Here is a 24715-nt window from a genome sequence, read left to right as displayed (position 1 = left end):
TGAGTTTTTTAAGGTGTGATTATTGGGCGACTCCTGAGGAACTTTTGACGAAACAAGGTATTAGCTGGGTTCTTGTTGAGTCGCAGGGTCCTTGTGCCCCTACAACAGCACCTGTGGAAAGAAAAGAGTATAAAGAACATTGAAGACTTACCATTCTTACTTTCATGGATATTATTGAAGCACCGACGTGGTCTTCTGCTTTTGATTTACACCAGCACCTGTGTTGGAAATATAAAATAGACTGCTATTCGTATACAGGAGGGCTGTTGTTTGTAGTATCTTTTTGTAAAAATATTTTTGTATATTGGATTTGGACATATAGGTACCATTTTGTACACTGATAGTTATATATATTTATGTAGCACCTTGCACTTTAATACATTTTACATGTACATATACTTTCTAGAATTCTTTGTAATTGTTTCCCTCTGCATTTTTTGCTTTTGTGGTTTATCTGTTAGAGGGTTGCTCTAGTCTTTAGGTAACTTTCAGCTGTTAGCAATGGCTTGTGTCTTATTTGTTACCACATGTTGATAAGCTGCAATTTTATCTTGGGCTTGGCTGTAGAATAGGGATTCCTCTGTCTTCCACTACATAGTAACTGTCTTTTTGTTTCTCAACTTGTTAAGATGAGCGTCCTTACAAGTGCAAGAAATGCGGGAAAAGCTTCCGTGAATCAGGAGCTTTGACTAGGCACCTGAAATCCTTAACTCCCTGCACTGAGAAAATCCGCTTCAATATGAACAAGGAAATTGTAGTTAGTAAAGAGGATATCAACTCAGGTCAGTGACAGTGCTGGTGTACCTTCCCTTTTATTCAAAGACACCGTTGAAACTGGATGCTGATGCTTACAGATGTGTACGGTATTTGTCGCATTGGTAACTCATCAGCTTCCCTTCTTTAAATTTTTCCTGCATACCTGGGGAGTTTCTTTCCAGAATATAGAGAAATTCCTGCCCTGTGTGGCTGGCTCTGGTTCATTGTCCTGCTGATAAAAGCAGGGCTGTCAGATTCGCTCTTGGGAGGAGTGGTGCTGATCCACCTTACAGGGTTGTCATGCAGGTTACAGGAAGATATTTGTAAAGCACTTTTAACATTTGAAAGAGTTACGTAAAACCTACCTTTTCTTGTCTGCTCCTGGTGGTTTCTGTCATGTTCCCGAGCAATGGGCATGAGCCTGTGAGTGGAACTACCATAGAGGTTCCAGTGGAAGAAGGAAGGGCCTTGGGGTTTTGTCCTAGGGAGCCCAGCTGCTTGGCTTGTGCTGAGTGGCTTTTGGTTTTTCTTGAAGGGCCTGGCAGCTCCAACGCACAGGCTGTTTCCTCAGTGGCCACTCAGTCCCTGGACTCCTCACCCATAATCCGTCTTGTGACAGATGCCAAAGGGAATGTCCTTCATGAAGTCCACGTCCAGATGCAGGAGCTCCCTGTTGGGGAGGCAAAATCGCTCGACCAAGAGGTTGGTGCTGCCTTAAAAAGCATTGTGTGTAACTGGAGAGATGCCAGCCTCTAGTTGTGTGCTTGAGGCTGGCACAGTTGAAGACAAAAAGTGGCTGGCTCGTGGGAGTCTGCTGTACATAATGAGAGTAAACCATGAAAGGAGGCCTCTGAGCTCACAACCAACCTGTGAGTCAGTTGGTACTTGCTTCAAGTTTCACCTGCCTTTTTTGTTACTAGAATATTTTTTAGTGTGGGTGCACTTCTGGATGCAAGAGCACCCAGGGTTGCCAGAGGGAGAAGATCCTGCTGCAGCTGGAGTGAAAAGTCCTTCCTTTTCAGCAGTAGATGGTTAGCAATGCAGCCTTCCCAAATGAATCTGCTAACCATGGTCTGCTTCCTTCCTGAAGGGGCTGGTTTTAGAAAGTAGTCTGTTTTGTAAGTTTGTTTGAAACGGTATGTTTGAGTTAGTGCCTCAGTCTGCAGGGCAGTAGGTTGCCTCCATGTAGCTCTGTGCAAGGGGACTCAGCTTAAGAAGCTGACTTAAAGGGGGGGGGCTTAGTGGCAGCTTGTGGTATTCTGGGGGCTTAGACTCACAGGTTTCCCCTTATTGGCTTGCCACCTTTTTCCTCTTAGCCTTCCAGTCCTGAGGAGCTGCCCCCTGAGAGAGAGGATGACGAGAATTTACTGCGAGAGGCCATGAGGAATTCTGGAATCGTGATAGAACACATTTCAGCGGAGGAAGGGACTAAGTCTGATGGAGCAGATAGGGCTGCTACACCTGAGGAGTTAAAGAGCCAAGAGGTGGACGCCCCAGAGAAGCTGTGTGAGGATCAGTATGCAGAGCAGGTAGAAACGGTAAGGCCCTTGCAGCCCCTTTTCTTGTGTTGGGTTTAATTCTCCTCCAGGAAATCAGTGAGCTTGGTGGGTGCATAACAACAGGAGCCCTGCTGGCGGCGCCTTCCTCTTCGCATCACATCTCCTTGGCCAAATGTTGTGCAGGTCAGATGCTTAAGTTGGCTTCCCTTTGTTTCATAGCTAGACACAGAGATGACGGATGAAAGCAAGCATCTTGCCTGCCCCTACTGCAGCAAAGCCTTCCACGAACACAGGGCCCTCGACTTGCACGTCAGCGAACATCTAGGTAAGATGACCTGCAAGGCTTCGTGCACAAGTGGTTTCCCCAGAGAAGGGCCAGGCTAGCAGAGCTCTCTTGAGACAGGCAAGTCACGTGATCCTCCTTACGAAGTGCTGCGGGAGTACGGCAGGGGTCACGTGAGGGCTTTTCCGGTACGGGCACCCCCCCACACACACACACACCCTCCTGCTGTCTTTAGTCCTGGAGCAGAAACCTTCCTGGCTGCCGTCACTCTGGCCTGAGAGCTTAATGAGGAGGGACCAGCGCACTCTCCTTTCCCTTCCCCCTTCCTAACAGCGCCCCTCCACCGGTGAGGGCATTGCCAGGTTGACGGGTCAAGCTTGAGGCATGAGGGCGCAGAGAAAATAAAGCAAAAGACTTTATTTAATAGGCAATATCTGAACAGATTGGAAGAAACAGTTTAACAAGGGATACATTTACAACAAATAAGACAAAATGAAGACATAAAGGAGCTGGCAGAGAACAGTGTAAAGCTTCCCAACATGGCTAACTGACTGACCTCGACAAACCTCGCCCTTCCTGGGTCCAACTCACCGCCCTGGGTGAGGGACCTCTCCTGCTGGTAGTGACCTTTCTGCCTTCCCCCTTCGGGGGGGCTTTATCTTACTTTTCTCATGGTTCAGCCACCTCAGCGATGATTGGCCATTTTTACCCCTCCGTTTTCCCTTGGTCCAAACATACAGCTGGGAAGGATCTTGGGCAATATAGGCCTGCAGGGGAATTGGTAGCCAGGCCTCAGGAGGCCAAAAGCCCAGGATTGTGACATGAAGTCACAGCAGTAGCTTTGCAAACATGGACATGTTAAAGCACAATATTGTACACTCAGGGTGCTGAAATGACTGTCAGTGCTGTGCTATGCAATGTTGAGTATTGTCTCTTCTACACACTTGCAGAGGAAGGGAGTTGTTGTCTTGGGCTATCCACGCAGTTAAATGTTTCACTGCTGCCATCCTCTTAATGGTACATTTACAGGCACACCTTTGTGATCACATTTTCACTTGAGTGGTGTCTGGCAGTGTATGGTCTCTGCACAAATGCTGACAGTCACACTGAGCATATCTGCAATGAGATCATTGGCTAAATGCACAGTAGGCCAAAGATACCTGCTGTCTTCGCAGCTAAGCAGAAAATGCAACTTAGTGGCAGCTAAAAAAACCCCAAGATTATAAAGGAGTCGATATGTGGCTCGTTCTTGATGATGCCTGTAATGATTTTAAGTGTGTGTGTCTTTAAATGCTTGATGAAATAGGTGAAGAGTGGGGGTGAGAGAGGGATGAGTGAGTGATATGATTGGTTGATGACTGAGAGTGTGGGCGGAGTGAAGGCAGTTTGTAGTTACTTGAGGGAGAAAAAAGATTCCGTCAGGGCAAGAGAGGCAAGCTGTGTGCAGCCTGAGCGTGTTTAAGTATTTCTGAGAGAAATATAACCAATGTGGAAACCTGAACTGTGTATGTTTGTGAAAGAACATTCAGACAGGGAAAAGTAGGCAAACTGTATGCGCAGCCTGAAAGACAATCTGAGTGACTGTGTCTATGAAAAGTAACTTTAGGGTGTTTTGTCATTCCTATATCCCATTCCTATCCTCAGGGCCACATAGTACCACGAAAAAGCCTGACCCTTGGGCACGTTACTAAAAGAAATTTCAGTTATTCTGGAATTTAATTCCTGGTGGCAGTACTCTACCAAAAAGGGGGCAAGAATAAAAGGCCTAAAGACCGAATGTACCCAAGAGAAAGAAAAGGGTCGTTGTAACAACGCCCTTTCTGGGATCATGCATTGTCCCTCTGTATAGGGAAGTGTGGAACTCCTCTTTTTCACCCCATCCTTGCTTCTTTTCTGGTCTCCTGCCAGACTACAAGCCCTTCAAGTGCCAGGACTGTGGCAAAGAGTTCATGAAGGGCTACCTCCTGAAAAAGCACCAGGAGGTGCATGTGAACGAGCGGCGTTTCTGCTGTGGGGAGTGTGGCAAGCTGTACAAGACCATTGCCCATGTCAAGGGGCACCGGAGGGTCCATTCTGAGGAGCGACCCTATCCTTGCCCCAAGTGTGGCAAAAGGTACAAGACCAAGGTAGGAATGAATCTCCCCTCTCTCTCTTTGGGGGAAGCACTACCTCTTGGAACGCAGCACAAGGCCAGGGGCTTCTCCTTTACTCCCAGACTGGCCATATTTGATTAGAAGGCATCTGGGTGCTGGCTCAGCTGAGTAGAAGTGCTGCTGGTCCAGTGGACCCCAGTGGCTAGGAAGAGGTACTTACCCACAAGTCAAGATTAGTTCACCTGGTACTGCTGAGAATGGGACTTGGCGGTGTCTGTGGTGTTTGCTGTAGAGGCTTCTGCTCTGGACAGTGCTGGATTTAGGAGTCTAGTCTCCACCTTGGTTGGTGGGAGTCAAATGTTGGCAGTATCAACAGTCAGATGCTAATTTGCCTCCAGCACCTGAATCCTCCTATTCCCCCCACTTTGATCTCTCTTTCCACCTGCCACTTCTCTCCAACAGAATGCCCAGCAGGTTCATTTCCGGACACATCTGGATGAGAAACCATACATCTGTCACTTCTGCAATCAGGGCTTTCGAGAAAAGGGCTCCTTGGTGCGCCACCTCCGTCACCACACGGGTGAGAAGCCATTCAAGTGCTACAAATGTGGACGTGGCTTCGCAGAGCACGGCACCCTCAACAGGCACCTGAGGACCAAAGGTGAGCCAGCAGTCTCCTTTCTTCTAAGAGTAGGTGCCCATGTGCAGTGCAGGTAGCTCCCACAAAACAGACGGTAGAGGATGCAGAGCCTTTCTAGTGGCCCGGTGGAACTCACTCCCCCTGCCCCGGATGCGCAGGAGCAGAATGAGCCTTCCAGAGGCAGCAAAGATGTCAGTGCTTCCCAGGCACAGTGTCCAAGTGGAAATCCTGAATTACTTTTTGGTAAGATAAAGGAGCCTCTCTGTGCTGTTTTCCTTCCTGCTGTGAGTGCTCACTTCTCTCCGGGTCTCCAACTTCATCTAGGTGGCTGCCTGCTCACCCTGAAAGAGGCCGAAGTCACTGTGGTGTCGGAGGGAGGCCAGTCAGCAGACAGCCTGGCTGCTACGGTCATTGCCGAAGATGCCCCCACAGTCCTGGTGGAGTTCTCTTCCGTGGTGGCAGACACTCAAGAGTACATCATTGAGGTAGCTGAAAAGGAGGGCAGAGTGGGGAAAGGACCAAGGACAGTAAAGGGGGCATTTGAGGGTTAGGGTTACCTGGGTGGTGAATCATGGCAGAGAGGGAGCTTCTGGCAACCAAAGCGTTCCTGTGTTTATTGGCGTCTGATCCTACAGAGCCGGTCTGCTGTCCTATAGTGCAAAGAGTCTGCTGCTGATTTGGAGGAAAACACAGATCTGTGGGATCCAGCATGTGTTACAAAGCCAAGCCAAGTTGTATTCATCTTTCTCTCTGTCTCTCTTTTAAAGACAGCTACTGAAGACTTGGAAACCAGTGAAGCCACGGAAATTATAGAAGGAACAAGGCATGAGGTAGGTGGTCCACTGAGCCACTCCTTGCGACTCAGTCCCTAAGAGGGAGGGAGTAAATGTTCTAAATCACCAGTCATTAAAATGTACAGCATAGTTCAACAAACAAATGGGCAGATCAATAGACCTGCAAGTGACTTTGAAGTCAATAACGCAAGGAGTTCAGTTGGAGAAAGACTGGGTAATTTTCCAAGATAAATTAATACCCAGCCTGGGAGAAAATGCATCAGGACAGGAACTGTCCTCCTTCCATAGTGAAGGTAAGTATGCCCAGAAAAGATTACTGCTTCCCTTGCTTGATGAGGGAAGTCTTTGCCCTTCCCATAAAAGGGGAAGTCTTTCCCCTTTCCAGTTCTTACTGCGTTCCTCATGAGCTCTGTTCAGAGGTGAATTTCTTTTTGTTTGGGGTAATGAGGCGAGGAGGAGTGCTTCCTCTAGCTTGACTGCTTCAAGCCTCTGTCGGCTCTGTCTCTGCCCATCAAGACTGCCAGTGGAGCACAAAGGCTTCTCTCCCCCTGCCGTCATTTTGCTAGGGAGACATACTGGGGCCCAATGTGTAAAATGCAAGAGGGACATTAGGGAAGTGGCAGTCATGGACAGATTCAGCCAATGTTCTGACAAGAGGCTTCAACACATGTCAAGTTGGTAATGCCTTCTAATTCAACACTTTAATAATAATGAAGCCTGATTTTAAACGGTGCTGAAGAGTATTATGATGCTTAGCCAGCAGGAGCGCCCCCCCCCCTTCAGTTTCCGCATGTTGCTGGTTTTGAGAGGAGACGAGTTTGCACAGAGCAGGGGGTGCCCCTTCCTGTTTGACACAGCGGGCCTGCTGCCATGAGGTCTCCATTGGTCTTTGGGCTGCTTCAGGCCTCCGGTCTGCCACGCTTGACAGGCGCTGAATTGCTTCCGGCAGTCCTTGGGCAGGATTTTGCCTCTCTCCCCCCCTCCAGGTGGACAGTCACATCATGAAAGTGGTGCAGCAGATAGTGAACCAAGCCAGTTCTGGTCATCAGATAATTGTCCAGAACGTCACAGTGGCGGAAAGCTCCAGCCTGACGCCGGACAGCACAGACACGATTGCCATTGCCACCCCCGAGAGTCTCACGGAGCAAGTGGCCATGACCTTGGCGTCAGCCATTGGCGAGGGAGCTGTGCTGACAACAGAGGGCAGCACAGAGGCAGAAGCAGCCACCATGGCTGAAAACATCGAGATTGTGGAGCACACGGGTGACTTTGTGATTGCCTCCCAAGAGGGGGAGCTGGAGGTTCAGACTGTGATAGTCTAGGGCTCTTAGGGGGTCGTCCTGCAGTGCACATGGCAGTGCTTTGCGCCAGGCATGCCTGAACTCGGGCTCTGGGGGCAGTTTCCACATACTATTTCAACAGGTATGTGGAGCAGGGAAGCAGCACAGGAACTCCTGCAACCTTGCGTACAAGCAGCAAGACGTCACAGGAGGTGCCAATTTCCTCACTGTCCCCCTGGGGAGGGGGATATTGGGACAGTTGAGCTCTGTTCCCAGGCCACTCTTTATAGCACTTGTTGCTAGCTGCTGCGTTAGGGCTACAGCAAAGCACTTTATCAACTCGGCTAGAGGCAAACGGAGAAGAAACGGAAACCTGCTCTGCTCAGCGGCAACTGGGCAGGGGCGTTGGCCATTCTGACTTCAAGCAGCTTCAGACATAGAATGCAAGTGACTCATGATGGACACGAACCTCCTAGGATGGTTTGAAAGGCTTCACCGCAAAATGCCACAGGTTATTCCGAATACCTTCCAAGTACTATGTCAAAGTCACACTGTATATTTCTTTTATAACCACATAGTTTTTAATTGCAGATTGTACAGTTTAGCCTGTAAATAAAATTCTTTTTAAAATACATATTTCTAACATGAGTGGCAGGTGTGCTACATACTGGTCTTGTAAAACTTTCATAAAAGAAACTAACAGCGCCCCCCCCCCCCCCGGGGACAGGAGCTGCTCTACAAAAGCATCGTCCAGTCAACACCACCTTCTTACAGGGGTAGGAAGCTTGGGGGGGGGGGGCAAGGAGGATTTAAAATCGCCTGAGTTATTTTCTGTCTGGTTGGCCGAGGACCCTTTGCAGGCAGGTGAGCGCCGTCTGCTGGTGCTTCCGGCCAGTCACCGTCCCTTTTGTCCGGGGCTCATGAGAGGTTTCGCAATTTCTGTGATGTTGCCCCAGACACCTTTTGAGTAAATGTTTCTGTAAACCCCACACTCGAATCTTGCCGACTTGAACCACTCGTAGCTTGTCTGGTTGATCAGGACCAGGTACAGACCAAAGCAAAAATAACATCCAAGGATTACTGAGAGGATGATGACAAAGCCAAGCAGGAATACAATCCTGGGAAAGGTCAAGAAGAGGTTCTGCAGAGGAAAAAAGGAATCCATCTGAAACAAGATACCCTCACTCCAAGTCAGCCTGTCCCCGGCACAGCGAATAGATAGCACCTGCTACATGTAATTCCTCAGTCATCTTAAGAGACCAACCATTCTCTCTGGCTTGCTAATTGTGCTTGCTCTTAAAGGCAGGTAGCCAGAAGTAAAAGTTTTGTAAAAACTAGTCAAACGCTTTGCTATGGGTCTTTTTAACTATAAAACATTGACTTAGAATCATAGGGTTGGAAGGGATCTCCAGGGTCATCTAGTCCAACCCCCTGCACAATGCAGGAACTTGACAACTCCCCCCCCACACACACACACACAGTGACCCCTGCTTTGTGCTCAGAAGATGGCAAAACATGGTCAGGATCCCTAGTCAAACTGGCCTATTGCTACCTGACCCCAAGGTGGTGATCGGCCTTACCCTGGGCGTGTAAGAAAGGCCCATGAGAACTAAACACTGATGTAACCCTTCCTGCCCTCCCTCTTATAATCTGCCTAGGTTTGCAGAATCAGCATTGCTGTCAGATGGCCATCTAGTCTGCTTAAAAACTTCCAACGGAGAGCCCACCACCTCCCAAGGAAACTTGTTTCACTGAGGGACCTCTCCATCAGGAAATTCTTCCTAATGTTTAGGCGAAAACTATTTTAATTTCACCCCGTTGGTTCTGGTCTGAGCTTCTGGGGCAATAGAAGACACTCCGCACCATCCTCTATATTGCAGCCCTTCAAGTACTTGCAGATGGTTATCATAGCACCTCTCAGTCGTTTCCAGGCTAAACATTCCGAGCTCCTTCAACCTTTCCTCAGAGGACTTGGTCTCCAGGCCTTTCACCATCTTCGTTGCCCTCCTCTGGACATGCTCCAGACAAGGTTAAGTGGTTGATTAAATTTCAGTTAGCCTGGCATTCTCTACAAACAGAACTACTTTGTGGCTCTACTGAGGTATGATCAGACACTCATGCTGTTTTAATGGTTGGTTTGCTGCTATGGAGTGTCAGGAAAACTTTTGTCAACGTTTACCTGAATAACAAAGACAGCATCAACCGGGTGCTCTTGGCCTTGGTCATCTATATAATGTCCCAGCATCAAGTTTGACAGAATGACCAACTGGATGAGGAAGGTGGCAGTTATGACTGCCATGGCAGTTGCCATGGCTGTCAAGGTGAAAAGGTAGACGAGAAAGTATCTCATGTTGAAAGCACCAATGCAGTTGTTGACCCAAACACAGTGATGATCAAAACGATGCACACAACTGTGGCACACCCCTGATAAAACCAAAATAAGATTGTGTCAAAACGCTTGGATGTCTCTACCAAAATGCATGTTATGTGGCTTAGCATCCCACAGTCACCAGCACACAGCAATCATCCGCTTAACGTCTTTTACCCAACGCTTTGGGGGGTGGGGAGGAATGCTGAGATACTTTATTATACATTCCCTGCACATGTCCTGTTGTAAATCTCTTTGGAAAGTTCTCCCCTATATTTATTTAGCTCATTTATAGCCTGTTTTTCTCAGTTAAACTCAAGGCATAGTGTGTTAACCGTGGTTTGAAAATTAAAGCTCTGCAGGCTACGTATATTAATAGGCTTTGTCTACATTGTGAAAACAAGGGGCTTAGAAGTTGCGCCAGGGGTGCTTTTATCATTTCAATACAAGCAGAGTCAACCCCTGTTCCAGACACACAAGTAACAGGAGCTGTTGGGCTTGCAGTGGATCGTTCGGGAGCAGGAGTCTGGTGGCAGACAAACATGCCTCAAAGAAGCAGGAGGAAGAAATCATTTGACAACAAGAGCTTGCTCAGGAGGGACTTACAGAGGTGGGAGCAAGCAGAGGATGGAGTGGCAGCAACGGCTAGCTGCTTCAAGAACTTACTTATTTGATTAGATTTTTAGTCCGCCCTCCCGGCCAGGTGGGCTCAGGCGGAGTTCAACAGTTTACATAAAATACAATTTAAAACAGATAAAACACTACAGTAAAATTAAAACAATTTTAATGCAATAAAACTTCTCAAGATGGCAACAGTAAAATACTTCATTTCAGGCATGGCTCATAAGTATATAGGGTGGTGGACAGATCTTTTCAGTATGACCAACGGGGGCCCAGCCTAGCTTCCGCCATACGCCTGGCAGAACATCTCTTACAGGCCCAGTGGAAACCTGCCGGGCCCTGGTTTCATCAGACAGAGAGTTCTACCAAGCCGGTGCCAGGACCAAAAAGACCTTGGCTCTGGTCGACGCCAGGCGACCACCAAAAGTTGTTTATTTGTAGAACAAGGTGTCCTCGGATACATATAGGGAGGGGCGGTCCCACAGATATGATGGGCCCAGTCCACATATAGGGCTTTATAGGTCAACAGCAAAACCTTGAACTGGACCCGGTACTCAACTGGTAACCAATGCAGCTGGTGTAATATAGGTGTTTTATGTTCCCCAGCCAGGACTCTTGCAGTCACTTACCACAGTGCTTGGACCTAGCTGGTTTCCTGGCGCTGCAAGTGGTACACTCGATGCCTCTCTCAAACATCACCCCATCATAAGCATAAGTATGGAGGAAGAGAGCCTGGTTGGATTTGGTTATGGTACCTACACAGGAAATGGACTAATGCAGCTCTGATTTATTTATAATTTATATACTGTTACCATATTTAGTTCTTGAGGCAATTTATAGCATACGTTATTAAAATAATATAAATACAAACATTAAATTCAGTAGTTCAATGTTAAAATAGGAAATATTAAAAAAGAAATAATACAGTAAAATTAGGGTTGTGCAGAGGTTTCCTGCTTCGGGTATTTAAACTGCTTCGGTATGCTCTGTAAAGATTTGGAGCACACTAAGTGAAAAAGCTAGGGGAAGTTTTGTCCCGGCCCAGCCCCCCACCCCCCTTTGCTCCAGCTGGCTGGCGGAGCCTGCCAGTCAGCTGGAGCATATAAGCTGCTGCCAAGTAACTCTCGAACACTTCACTATATGAGTCCAGGTACTGCATGAATTAAAGCATTTTATTGATAAGCTGCTAGTTCATACACTATTACATTCCTTCTCAGGCATGGCCTTTCTGTACAAGCACAAAGCGTATAGAGGATTCTAAGCCTAGCCCCAGACTCACCCCCCTTCAGAGAAGAAGTATTAAAGATGAACAGCAGAACCCAGAAACTCCCAAGGCCAGAAACTTCCCAGGCGAAAGGAGTAACAGCAGGCTGCAAGAGAGAACCGCAGGCTCTCCCATACCAAGTAGCGAACAGCTTCTAACATTAGAGTCACACAAAATCAAGCAAGCCTTGCAGAGTATGACAGGAGACATCCTGCCCCCCCAAACTTAAATCCCACCCCCTCGTTTGTCCATGTATTTTCTACTAGCAACAAAGCCCGTTGTAGGGAAAAAATAGAACGAGCTCTAGAAAGGGGAGGGCAGGCAGGCAGGCATTCGCTCCTCCTCTGTAACCGATTCCAGCTGGAGAAGGAGGGGGTCGGCATTGTCATCTACTCCATGCCTGATCTGCCTGATCTGGGCCGTGTGAAGGGGTGGTGGGCTTAGCTACCTGCTTCATGCCTGATACATGCTGGGTAAAAGGGGCATTGCCTCCTGTTCTGTGCCTGGCTATGGCTGGGTGAAGGGGGGCAGGCATTGCCGGCTGCTCCGAGCCTGATCCCAACTGGGTGAAGGGGGGTGGGCATTGCCACCTGCTCCCCGCTGGCTGAAAGGAGGAACAGGCATTGCCTCCTGCTCCGCACCTGATCCTGACAGGTGAAAGTGGGCGGCAGACTTTACTACCTGCTCTGGTCCTGATCCCAGCTGGATAAAGGGGGTGCGGGCACTGCCTCCTGCTCTGCTCCTGATTCCAGCAGGTTGAAGGGGGGGAGCCAGGTATTGCTGCATGCTTGGCTCCTGACTCCGGCAGGGTGAAGACAGGGTGGGCATTGCCGCCTGCTCTGCTCCTAATATCAGCTGGGTTAAGGTGGAGGTGGGCATTGCCACCTGCTCTACTCCTAATATCAGCTGGGTTAAGGTGGAGGTGGCTATTGCCACCTGTTCTGCTCCTGATCCCAAATGGGTGATGGTGGGGGGTGGGCATTGCCAGCTGCTCCACCACTAATACCAGCTGTGTTAAGGCAGGGGATGGGCATTGCCACCTAATCCACTCCCAATACCAGCTGGGTTAAGGCAGGGGAGGGCATTGCCACCTGCCTCACTCCTAATACCAGCCGGGTGAAGGCGGGCATTGCCACCTTTTCCCGGCCTGGGCTTCCCACCATGCCACGTTTTCTGGAGGGGCATGTTGTCTTGCCTAGGCTTCCCTCCATGGCAGCGCCCTCTGGTGGTGCAGCAGGGTATAAAGTGAGTTGTCTGAAATACGCTTACTCAAGAATATAGTAAGATTAAAGGCTTTACCCATTCAGCCTGGCTTTTGGCAAAATGCTTCCATTGAATCAAATAAAACCACACACTCCTTTTCCACTAAAGTCCAGTATTTGCTCAACTTCATGGTGCGGCTGACCCCCCATCATGATAGGAGGCAGAGCCACTGGCTCTGGATGCCACTTGTCTGGCCTAGGATCTTTTTTGAGTAGGATAAAATGGAAAACAGGAGGTACGTGTTTCAGGTTCTTAGGCAGGTCAAGTTCAATCGTGACATCATTAATCAAACAAATTATTTTGAAAGGACCTAAGTATTTCCAGCCCAGTTTTTTACTTGGTTGCTCTTATAATCCATCTTAGCCTTCTCCAGTCTGTTTCACTAAGTCCCATTGAGTTGTTATTTTCTTCCACCATTCCGTTAAGTCCTCCCATTCTACCTGGGTGTTATCACCCAATAGGGGCATTGGTTTGCCTTCAAACCCTTGTGTCACTTGGAATGGAGATGCTCCAATGGAACTGCTATTATTATAACAATATTCAGCATATGGCAGGAAGTTGACCCAATCATCTTGTTGGCGACTGATGTAACATCTCAGAAACTGCTCCAAAATCGCATGTTCCATTTGCCCATCAGTCTCGGGATGATGGGCTGAATTAAGTCCTTGTTCAATTCCGGTTACTTTCATAAGCTGCCGCCAAAATTTGGCGATGAATTGGCTCCCACAATCTCAAATAACCTTCTCAGGAAAAGAATGTAAGTGTACCACATTCTGCGTAAAAAGGGTGGCAAACTTTTTTGCAGTAGGCAACTTAAGAGCACGGTACAAAGTGAGTTTTTTGGAAAACAGATCAACTATCACCAGGATTACAGTTTTCTCTTTGCTAAGGGGAAGATAGGTGACAGACTCCGTCCTCCCCTCCTGCAAATCAACTCTTCCATGGCTATATAGCTGGCATCCACCTGCACAATGAACTTTTTGTTTTCGTCTGGGTGTCACAAGATGGGTTCAGAGGTAAATAGAGCCTTTAATTTATCAAAAGCCTGTTGGCACTCGTCAGACGAGGTCAGTTCGGCTCTCGGCTTTGTTCCGTCTAAGGCCTTCCCCTTGGTTTTCAGCAAATCAATCAACGGCAGTGCAGTCTGGGCAAAATTCTTAATGAACTATTGCTGTCAGTAAAAATGTGCAAAGCCCAGGAATTACTGTAGCTGCCGTCTGGTTCTTGGAGCTTCCCACCCCAACACATCTCAGACCTTGGCAGGGTCCATCCCCAACCCTCTTTGGGAGACCTGGTAGCCCAGGAAATCCAATTCCTCCTGGTGAAACTCACATTTGGACAATTTGGCAAACAGTTTATTGTCATAGAGAGTACTCAAGTACTTCCCTCACCATCTTCACATGCTCCTCGTAGTTGTCAGAATAAATCAAAACATCGTCAATATAAACAACTACTCCCCTATAAAGATACTTATGTAACACTTCATTAATCAGGTGCATGAAGACTCCCAGAGCTCCTTGAAGCCCAAATGACATAACCAGATACTCAAACTGACCCAGGGGGGTATTAAAGGCCATTTTCCATTTGTCCCCCTTCTTTATGTGTACTCTGGAGTAAGCATCTCTTAAACCCAACTTAGCCACCACCCCAAGCAAGTCTCTGATGAAGGGAAAAGGGTAGGCAATCGACATGGACACTGCATTAATTCCTCTACAATCTGTACATAACCATAAGCCCCTGCCCTTCTTTTTCCAAAACAACACGGGTGCAGCATAGGAGCTCATGGTCCGAGTGAAACCCCTCACTCGTTTCTTGTCGATGAACTTGCACAGCTCCTCTTGCTCCTCCAGGCTCATGGAGCACAACTTCCCCTTGGGAAGAGCTTGCTCAGGGATCAATTCTATAGCGCAATCAGTAATCCGGTAAGGGGGAAGCTCATTAGCCTCCTCTTCCTTGAACACCCAACTCAAATAGTAGTCCTTGGAGGGGATTTCTTTAATTTCTTCCTTTGTAAGGCATACAGTCTCAGGCATCGAAGGGAGGTTGTCCCCCCACTTTGGGTCCCACACATGATTCTGACAATCCTCAGCTGGGAAACACAATTGGCCCATTTCCCACCAAATGTATGGGTCATGATCACAGAGTCATCGGATGCCCAGCACAGCAGGGAACTTCGTGGTGGGGCTTACTACAAAGGCTCTCTCTTCCCAATGACTCCCCATCCTCACCGGTGTTGGCTCAGTCTTATAAGTGGGAGGGGTCCCCTTCATGAGGGTTCCATCCATCAGCTCAAACCTGATAGACTTGGGTAGCTTCACCAGGTCGAGTCCCAACCCCAATACTAAAGCAGGGACTATTAGATCCCAACTACACCCAAAGTCAACCAAGGCCCAGATTCTTATATGAGTTCCCCTCTTTGGGTTCACTAAGATGATAGGAATGAAAAATAAAGCTCCCCTTGGCCTCACCATTTGTGGCACTGGCTCCGTGGGGATCTGCCAGCCAGCGCCTTTCACAGCAGGTCTCCGTTGTTTCCCACCATCGGTGCCTCTTCACCTTCGCTGCTAGTTGGGGTGCTGTTCCTGGAGCCATCGGTCCCTCTGTACACTCCAGCCGCTGCAGCTTCCTTGTTGGGTCTTTTCATCACTCCTCCCTGTTTGGAGTGTCTGGACGAGACCCTCTTAGACCCCTTTTCCCCTCTCCTGAGGGGCCTTCTACAGTGCACTTCACTGCAAAATGGCCAGCAGCCCTACATCTCAGGCACAGTCCTTGTTTCATCTCCTTTTTGGTCAGGGCTGGCAACTCCGTTGGACGCGGCTCTTCTCTCCACCATCCATTGCCATTGGCCCACCTGATGCTGGAGACGAAGCAGTTTCACCACTTGTTCTCTATTTTCAATCTCACACACCAGCTGGATCCACCCAAGCAGGGTACGAGGGTCATATAAAAACAACAACTTTGATTTATATACCACCCTTCAGGATGACTTAACATCCACTCAGAGCGGTTTACAAAGCATGTCATTATTTTCCCCACAACAAAACACCCTGTGAGGTGGGTGGGGCTGAGAGAGCTCCTAGAAGCTGTGACTGACCCAAGGTCACCCAGCTGGCTTCAAGTGGAGGAGTGAGGAATCAAACCTGGTTCTCCAGATTCGAGTCCCATGCTCTTAACCACTACACCAAACTGGCTCTTATCTTGGATCATGGCCTTGGCCACCAAGTCCAGGTTCAAGCCGGCTCTGAAGAACTCCACTTTCACTGACTCGTTCCAATCTCGCACCTTGGCATCATACGCTTGGAATGACACTGCAAACTCTCGCACAGACTGGCCCCCTTGTCGCGTGTGCTTTCGCTTGGTCCCTGCCCTCTCTTCCCCAAGAGGGTCTTCATACTGCACCTTGAGGGCGCACAGGAAGGCTCTCACACTCCATAGCTCTGGCGCCCTGGCTGTGTAGAGCGTAACATACCATTTTGCTGCTGCTCCCATACAATTCACCCAGCTGGCCTCATCAGGGAAGGTGTGGCCCCATTCTATCGGGAACTCTGCCACTTGCACTAGGAAGTACCCCAACTCTTTAGGGTCCCCTTCAAAGCGAACTTCCAACAGCTGTTGGGGTCCTGGTACTCCTCCCGGTAGCAGTAACAGGACTCCTCCAGGCAGCCCTCCTCCTGAAGGTGTGGGTAGAACCAGTGGCTGCATTGGCACCTGTGCTCCTTGTCCATCTGACGGCACGGGGGCTCCTTGTCCGGGTCTGTTGCCTCTGCCCCCTCCCAGGACAAGTTGGAGGGCGACCCAAAGGAAGTCCTGGACATTTTGCATGAAGTTATACATACTACCCTTCATCTCCCCCAGCTTGGCCTGAAGTTCTTGTACTGGATCTCGAGAGTTTGCTCTCAGCAACTCCTCCGTCTCTCGTTTCTCATCCAGATCTTCCCCCAGGCCTAGGTAAAGGTAGTCCCCTGTGAAAGCACCGAGTTATTACTGACCCATGAGGGGACGTCGCATCGCAACATTTTCTTGGCAGACTAGACTCTGCTCAAACAAGCGACTCTGTCTATGGTCCAGCAAGTCCATTCCCCTCCTGGCCTATGCCACATGAGGGGGTCAAACAACCCCTGGAAGCTGCCAGAGAAGGAGGGAGAAGAGCAAACACTTGCCTTGCCTGTGAGAGAGAAGCCAGCCTCTCAGCCCCGCCCTTCTCTGAGCCTGAGGTACTTTTAACAACGTTGCCTCCAGGAGCCTGTGCTGCCAGAGAAGGAGGGAGGGAGAAGAGCAAACACCTGCCTTGCCTGTGTGAGAGAAGCCAGCCTCTCAGCCCTGCCTTTCTCTATGCCTGAGGTACTTAAAGAACATCTTGAAGTGCCTCAGTACATTGACCCTAGCGTAAATTGTATTTGGCTGGGGTGTTTATACAGCTGGGATGTTTATATGGCTCGGCTCTACTGGGCTACATGGAACCAGTACTGATTCTGTTCACTGCTGTTAATTGAATTAATGTTGTGCTCGCCTGTGCTGTTGTGGGGAATGGAGAGTAAGTTAGATGATGGCAGACATAGGGAGGAGGGCCGGCATGGGGTCAGGGATCCCAGTCCTCTGGGGGCGTTGGAGGTATGACGGTGGGAGCTGGTCTCAGTTGAGAAGGGTGCGCACGCACACACGCACACACGCACCAGGATATTCAGTCCTCCACCAGTCCCGAATAGGAGGTTGGAGGGGTGGCAATCCTTGCCCGAGAGTCTTTCAGGCCGCTCCCCACCCGAGATCTCTGGCATTGAATGTGTAGGCCTGGTGTGGGATGCCGAGGAGAGTTTGGCTGTCTGTCTGGTGTACCAACCGCCTAGCGCACCAGCAGATACCCTGTTGTGCCTGCTGGAGGTGGTAGCGGGGTGGGCCTTGGAGTACTCCAGACTGATGGTGCTGGGGGACTTCAACATCCATGTCGATGATGCCTCCTCTGTGCAGGCTGCGGACCTGGGGTCTTCCATGGCAGCACTGGGACTCTCCCAATTTGTATCGACTCCTATACATCAAGCAGGCCACACGCTAGATTTGATCTTTGGGATGGGGTTGAATGTGGATCTGGAAGTGGTAGAACCAGTGCCATGGTCAGACCACACGGTCCTGAAGGCTCGGCTGGGGATACCACCACCACCTCTCGCAAGGGCAGTGAGCTGATTTATGCTCGCCCGCAGAGACTTATGGACCCGACTGGGTTCCAGAATGCTTTGCGGGATCCAATGCTCCACAGTGGTTTGTTAGATGAGCTGGAGGAGAACTGGCAGTGCCGGCTCTCTGAAGCCATCGATGAAATCGCCCCATCACCCTCTTTGCCCCCCAGCAAGATGGGCTCCCTGGTATACAGAGGAGCTCCGACAGAAGCGGGAGCTAAGACAGCTTGAGCGAGTGCGGCAATGATCTCAGGACGAAGAGGCAAGATCATCATATAGGATGTTTATGAAAGCCTACGAGGTAGCGGTGAAGGCTGTGAAGAAAGAGTTTTATGCAGGCTCCATCACGTCAGCTAGCTCACACCCGGCAAAATTGTTCAGTCATTGGTCTCCTTGCCAGAGGGAGGCTGTCAAATTTTGAATTTGGATATTAGCTGTGAAGCTTTTGGGAGCTTTTTTACTGATAAAATCTTGTCTCTCCGCTGCGACTTGCCAGCCATAGTTGATTCAGTAAATGAGCTAGAGACCCCTTGGCCGTCTTCCAGCCCATATTTGATCATTTCAGCCCTCTCTTTGGGGAGGAGATTGACAGGACCCTGCGATCAGTTAGGCCCACCACATGTCCCTTGGACCCAGGGCCGGCGCGCCCATGGAGGCCAGGTAGGCGGTGGCCTCGGGCGCGCGGGCACTGGAGGGGCGCTGGAGGGGGTGTTGGGGGCAGAGGAGCGCGCAGCAAAGCTGGCATGACAGGGCCGCCTGTAGCTACTGCGGCAGCCAGCCAGCCAGCCCCTTGCTGCTGCCGCCGCCGCCGCCACACACCTCAGCCGGGTGCAGCCTCTGTGCGCCGCTCGAGCAGCGGCTCGCGGCTTCTGCGCCCAGCTAGGGTGCGCGGCGGCGGCAGCACGGAGCTGGCTGGCTGGCTGCAGCAGCAGCTGTAGCCAGCCACGCCAGCTCAGCTGCGCGCTCCTCCGCCCCAGCCGGGCGCAGAAGCCGTGAGCTGCTGCTGGGGCGGCGCACGGAGCAGCCTCCGCGCGCCGCTACAGCAGCAGCCCGCAGCTTCTGCACTCGGCTGGGGCATGTGGCGGCGGCGGCACGGGGCTGCCTGGCTGGCTACAGCTACTGCTGCAGCCAGCCACGCCAGCTCAGCTGCGCGCTCCTCCGCCCCAGCCGAACGCAGAAGCTGTGAGCTGCTGCTGGGGCAGCGCACGGATCAGCCTCCACGCGCTGCTCCAGCAGCAGCCCGCAGCTTCTGCGCTCGGCGGTCCGCGCGCAGCCCAGCCCCCCTGTGGTGCGTGATGACGTCTGCGATGACGTCATCACGCCTCCCGTGGGGCACGTGCGTGCCCGCCGCCGCAGGCGCTGAAACCTCTGGCGCCGGCCCTGCTTGGACCCATGCCCATAATGGCTGGTCAAGGCCACTGCTCAGGGGCTGTGGTCCTCGCTGGAGGCCATTGTTAACCTATCCTTAGGCTCCGGGGGTTTTCCTGGGCCATTAAAGGAAGCTGTGGTGAGGCCTCTTTTAAAGAAACCATCGCTGGACCTCACTGACCTGGTCAATTACTACCCAGTTTCAAATCTCCCGTTCCTGGGAAAGGTGACTGAGCAGGCGGTGGTGGAACAGCTGCAGGGCTTCCTGAAGGATGTCTTGGCCCTAGACCCCTTCCAGTCCGGGTTCCGTCCGGGACATGTGACGGAGACATTGCTGGTCGCCCTCACAGACGATCTTCGTAGACACCTGGTTCGAGGCGGCTCGGCACTGCTGATATTATTGGATCTGTCGGCAGCATTCGATACACTCGATTATGATCTTTTGACTCACCGCCTTGCCGATGTGGGGATACGAGGGACTGCCTTGCAGTGGCTTGTCTCTTTTCTCCGTGGTCGGGAACAGAGGATGGTGCTTGGAGAGAAACTGTCATCCCACCACCCTTTGGTGTGCAGCGTCCCACAGGGAACAATACTCTCCCCTTTATTGTTTAACATCTATATGCGCCCCCTTGCCCAGTTGGTGCAAAGTTTCGGACTTGGATGTCATCAATATGCAGATGACTTCCTGGCCAAAAAGACCAGTAAGTGGGTACTAGATCAAATCAAGCCTGAATTCTCCCTAGAAGCTAAAATGACAAAACTGAGGCTATCGTACTTTGGTCACATGAGAAGACAAGATTCTCTGGAAAAGTCAGTAAGGCTAGGAAAAGTAGAAGGCAATAGGAAAACAGGAAGACCTAAAACGAGATGGCTTGACTCAATAAAAGAAGCCACGTCCTCCAGTTTGCAAGATCTGAGCAAGTCTGTTAATGATAGGATGTTTGGGAGGTCTTTCATTCATAGGGTCGCCAGCGATTTGATGGCACGTAACATACACACACAACATCCAAGTGGAGTCGGAGACTGTCAACCAGTTTCAGTGCCAGGTCCAGGCCTGAAGCTGGACCGGAACAGGTCCAACACACGTGTTTCCATCAAGAGCACCTGGAGCTGTTCTGCCACCGCCCACTCAATTACCTTGCCCAGAAATGGTAAAATTGAGCCTGGGTGGTAATTTGCTAGCTCATTCTTATCCAATGAGGCTTTTTCAAAAATAGTCTTACTATCACCTCCTTGAATGAACTAGGGAACCAGCCCAGCAAGAGAGACAGATTAATAGTCTTCCCCAAGGGACTTGTCACCACATCCTGGCAAGATTTTCCCAACCAGGATGGGCAGGGGTCTAATGGGCAAGTGACAGGCCTCACAGCGCGCAGGACCCGATCCATCTTTTGAAGGGTAAGTGAGCCGAAAGAGTTCAAAAAAGAACTCAACAGAAATGAGAGAGCCTGAACTGATTCTAATTTTGACTGCCGGATCCAGGCAGAGCGTAGAGATTTTATCCACAAAAAAAGTTCCAAATACATCACAGTTTGGGGCCAAATCAGCTTTCGCCCCTCCGTTGCCATGATGCCTTCCTGCCCCCTGACTTCACACACCAAACGGGTGCTGCTGCCCCGGACAAGTTCTAGGGGGGAAATCCCCCTTTCCCCTTCAAGGCCACGTGACGCCTGCCTGTGATCCCCCACTGAGCAGTGCCGCACATAACCAGCAGCAGCAGCAGCAGCAAGCAAGGGGCAGCCAGCACAGCCCGTGCCCTCCTGCTGATTGTGCACACTACGGATCCATCACGGCTGCCCCAAAGCCCCGCCCACAGGCACTGGTGGGAATGGGATGCCTTGACCTCCCTCATATTGGAAGCCACAGCACCTGTTTCAATGGCAAATCTGACCTATCCTCCAGATAGCTACACGACCACTTGGGGTGGCAAAATGAGTCCAAAGGCAAACTGCCACTCAGCAGAATCTTATTGCTACTGTGTCACCAATTTGGTGTTTGAAATGTTGGCCTAGGTTTCACAGGCAGTGGATGAGGAGTTCATGTCTAGACTGTACCACTGCAGTCTGCAGGTGGGAGCTCCCATGATGGAATGGCCCCTCTTTAATTTCTACACACAGATAACAGTATGCCAAAGCATGTCGCTTGCTCAAAATCCATTTTTCTATGTGATGGGAATTGGCAGGCATGGAGACATATGCCTTTGCAGGTCAGAAGTGGTACAGTCTGGGTACAGGCCGACTGCCTCATCTGATATATCACTGTTGCCTCTATAGGGGACAGTTCCACACTGGCCAACACCTGCCATTCTAGATAGAGGTGGTCTTACCAGGATCAGTCTTCGCGCACAGAATGAAGAAACCCATATTCACAGTCAGCAGCAGGTAAGGAAGCAGGAGGAGGGGAAGACTGAACTCTAGCTCCCGGCAATAGCCAAACACTTCCCAGGTGTATTCGCCATAAACCAACACTTCCAATGCCAAGTGCAGAGTTACAAACATGCAGTGCCTGTCACAAGAGGAAGGCAGTGTCTGTCACAAGATGTTTTTCCAACAGGTCAAACAGCAGTTCTCTGGGGCCATTTCAGGTCATAAGAACAGCAGGGGGGAGGCCTAAGCTCCTCTCCCTGCCCCCCCCCAGTCCCAATCAGACTCAGGCTGCCACACGCCCATGAATTAAGATCCAAGAATGGAACTCCTAGAGCACGTCTGCTCAACAGGGCCAACAGAGACTCAAGAGCAAGAGTAACACAGAGACACTGAGGACCTCACAATCGACACAGCCCAAAAGAAGGTATGCACAAAAGAGTAATACCGTGTGTGGAAGAGATGATGAAGCACCCTCTGAGCAGCTCCATGAACTGTAGCTGGGATTACACAAGAAAGCACCTGCACCAAAAAAAATATAAAAGCCACAAACATTCAGAGAAATAAAAAAGGCATCCTCCATCTCAAAACCCTAGAATTACAGAAAGAAGACAAAAGAGGCCCGCCTCTAACCAGGCAAGATTTAAAGGACTGCAAAAGACTTTACAAACCACATGAAGACTGATGGGTCTCTCCAGCAAAGCTATTCTGTCAGCCAAACAGCTTCAACACAAGGCAACTCAGCTAGTCCAACTCAGAAGACATGAGATATTTGCCTTGTCCAATAGCATTGCTTTTGCAGAAACTTTAAAAAAGTGATACATTGAATGAAAAGCATCTTGTCAAAGGGGAGTACCCATACAGAAAATTTATCTGGGAACTTTCAAAACGAAAACCTAAAAAGTTGTGTGCAGTAGCCTCTCTAATTGGTGGTAGAAAGTGCCGTCAGTTCACAGCTGATCTATTGCAACCCTGTAGGGTCTTCAAAGCAAGAGACATGAACCAGACTTCCTGGGCAATCACCCATCCAAATGGCCAACACTGCTTAGCTTCCAAGTTCTGATAAGACCAGACTATGCTGGGCCATCCTAGAATTAGCCTGTCTAATTAAGCACTGTGAATTCTACTTCAAGGCCAGGACTCCAGCCCTGCAAGGACTCACCTTGGCCCCAGTGATCCCTGCCTCCTGACCCTACAGTGCCACCAGCTAAGGTCAAAACCACACTCCTGTGGTGTTGCTGTAGAGGCTTGGCTAGGGCCTGGGAGGCAGCAGCATGAGCCCAGAAGGGAGTGTGCTTGAACTGACTGTGTTCTCACATACAGGTAGAAATCATTCTGACTGGAGAAAACTGGCACTGAATGGCACCCATGTTCAGTACCCAAGCCACAAAAACGCAGGTATGAGATGGCCTCTGCCCCCACCCAGGACTTGCTGGCTACATGCAATCCTTTGGGGAAAATGTCCTGGGAGAAGCATAAATCAAGTAATACTGGAATGGAAGCAGATCTGTGTTGGAAATGGGGTGCTAGAGTGGGCACACCCTTTCCATTTTAGGAGGCTGGATACACGTAAGAGCCTGTCATCTGCAACCAGCATTAAAATTCCTTACCTTGGCTAGCCAGTTGACAATTCTTGATGGCACACTTTGCTTCCATGCAGAACAGATGCAGACAAAGAGAATGCTCAGCAGGATCAGAAACACATAGAACAAGAAGAGAATCAAGAAGTCCATTGTGCTCTGCAAAATCCCGATGCTGACAGGGGGCTCTTTCTCCTCCCTCCTCTTTGCAAATGCTGCTCAGAGTGGAGCCAACATGCCAAGGAAATGCTCAGATAATCCCCATCAACACTCCTTCCTAGCAAGCATGATTTTCTCATTTTTAGCTATAAAACATAAACAGAAAAATGCATACTTGCATAGCCCTTGTATAAATGTTCTGCTAAAATGCTTCAGATAGCCTTTAATATCAGCAAGAGCATTGCATGTTCTTGAGAAGGGCTCATGCCAATTCCTGTAGCCCACTGGGCATGCTCCTGGCCTCCCCCTCACAACAATGGTGAGGTAAGAGTTCCACTTGCCCCAGCCCCCCACGAGAACATTCATGGTTGAGCCAGCAGGCTCCCACTTGGCTCTTCATCTTGCTTCATTTACTCGCCTATACTCTGCTTTCCCCTTGTGGTTCAAGGTGGCTTACTATTCCAAATCAGAACCATATTAAAAAACCAACAAAACCCCATTAGCCCCTCTTCCCAGAGCGACTGCAAACAAAAGAGCCCCTCAGCACCTCTTGAAACCTTCTTAGCAGAGTGCCCCCCCACCCCACCCCCGAGCATCAGCTCGGCATGCAGGCGCTTCCAGGTGGCCAGCCGGAGCTGGGAAAGGCCTTTCTCCGGCTAACCCCTTGGGCAAGGGGGCTCGAGGCAGCTCTCCCTTCAACTGGAGATGCCCCACTGAGCCGGCGGCGGGAGGGCCCTGGGGAACCGCCGCCAGTCCCAGGAGGGGCACGGCCGGGCCTGGAAGAGCCGCAAGCGCCTTCAGAGCGCGCCAGCGGAACTCCGCGCCACCAGCCCCCTTCCGGAGGCGCGCTGCCAGGCAGGCTCCGCGGGGCGGCCCGAGCCGTCCCTTTCGGCCGCGGAGCCCTTCGCGCTTGGCCCCAAGAGTCCTCGCAAGAGCGCTGCCAGGCGGCCCGGGCCCGCCATCCGCCTCCCCGCTCCCGCGGCCCTGCGCCTCTCTTTGGTTTCGGGCTGGCCAACAGGCAACCGGGCGGGGCGCGAAGGCCCCTTCGGCGTCGCTTAGCAACGGGCGCTCCGCGTCCGGAGCTGCACCCCCCCCCCCCGACACACACACACTCGCATTGCCGGTCATAGAGTAGCGGGCGCCCTGCCCGACCCGGAAGCGCCGCGCTCGAGCGGTTACCGCGGAAACGAGCCGCGGACCGTGATGGGTGGGG

General features: G+C 50.5%; 2 protein-coding genes across 3 annotated transcripts in view; one reads left to right on the top strand and one right to left on the bottom strand.

Annotated features, from left to right (window-relative positions):
• Positions 1-7979, top strand: part of E4F1 (E4F transcription factor 1) — a 12093-nt gene extending 4114 nt beyond the window's left edge. The window contains exons 6-14 of the mRNA XM_054994668.1: positions 630-782; positions 1292-1458; positions 2073-2294; positions 2475-2580; positions 4447-4664; positions 5094-5292; positions 5596-5756; positions 6039-6101; positions 7052-7979. Coding sequence (XP_054850643.1) covers positions 630-782; positions 1292-1458; positions 2073-2294; positions 2475-2580; positions 4447-4664; positions 5094-5292; positions 5596-5756; positions 6039-6101; positions 7052-7387 — 1625 coding nt within the window. The 3' untranslated portion in view covers positions 7388-7979. The remainder of the gene's footprint in view (positions 1-629; positions 783-1291; positions 1459-2072; positions 2295-2474; positions 2581-4446; positions 4665-5093; positions 5293-5595; positions 5757-6038; positions 6102-7051) is intronic.
• On the bottom strand, positions 7900-24715 carry ZDHHC4 (zinc finger DHHC-type palmitoyltransferase 4). Of its 2 annotated transcripts, none has more exons than XM_054994669.1 (7): positions 24615-24715; positions 23374-23648; positions 22212-22285; positions 21727-21905; positions 10964-11089; positions 9525-9769; positions 7900-8486 (listed from the first exon to the last, which is right to left on the bottom strand). In XM_054994669.1, exons 2-7 carry the CDS (start codon positions 23494-23496, stop codon positions 8241-8243), a joined length of 993 nt encoding a protein of 330 aa, XP_054850644.1. In that variant the 5' UTR covers positions 23497-23648; positions 24615-24715; the 3' UTR covers positions 7900-8240. The 2 variants fall into 2 exon arrangements, with proteins under 2 accessions (XP_054850644.1, XP_054850645.1); XM_054994670.1 differs by having other exon boundaries at positions 24682-24698.

The sequence above is a fragment of the Eublepharis macularius genome, chromosome 12, assembly GCF_028583425.1.
Source record: "Eublepharis macularius isolate TG4126 chromosome 12, MPM_Emac_v1.0, whole genome shotgun sequence".
Lineage (NCBI taxonomy): Eukaryota > Metazoa > Chordata > Lepidosauria > Squamata > Eublepharidae > Eublepharis > Eublepharis macularius.
The sequence above is the reverse complement of the archived record's forward strand: the minus strand, read 5'-3'. Positions and strand labels throughout refer to the sequence as shown.

Coding starts and splice junctions, on each gene's coding strand:
- ZDHHC4 (XM_054994669.1), bottom strand. CDS start 23,496: ATGGACTTCTTGATTCTCTTCTTGTTCTATGTGTTTCTGATCCTGCTG. Junction 22,286..23,373: donor TTGTCAACTGGCTAGCCAAG/GTAAGGAATTTT, acceptor TTTTTGGTGCAG/GTGCTTTCTTGTGTAATCCC. Junction 21,906..22,211: donor CATCATCTCTTCCACACACG/GTATTACTCTTT, acceptor CTCTTGTGACAG/GCACTGCATGTTTGTAACTC.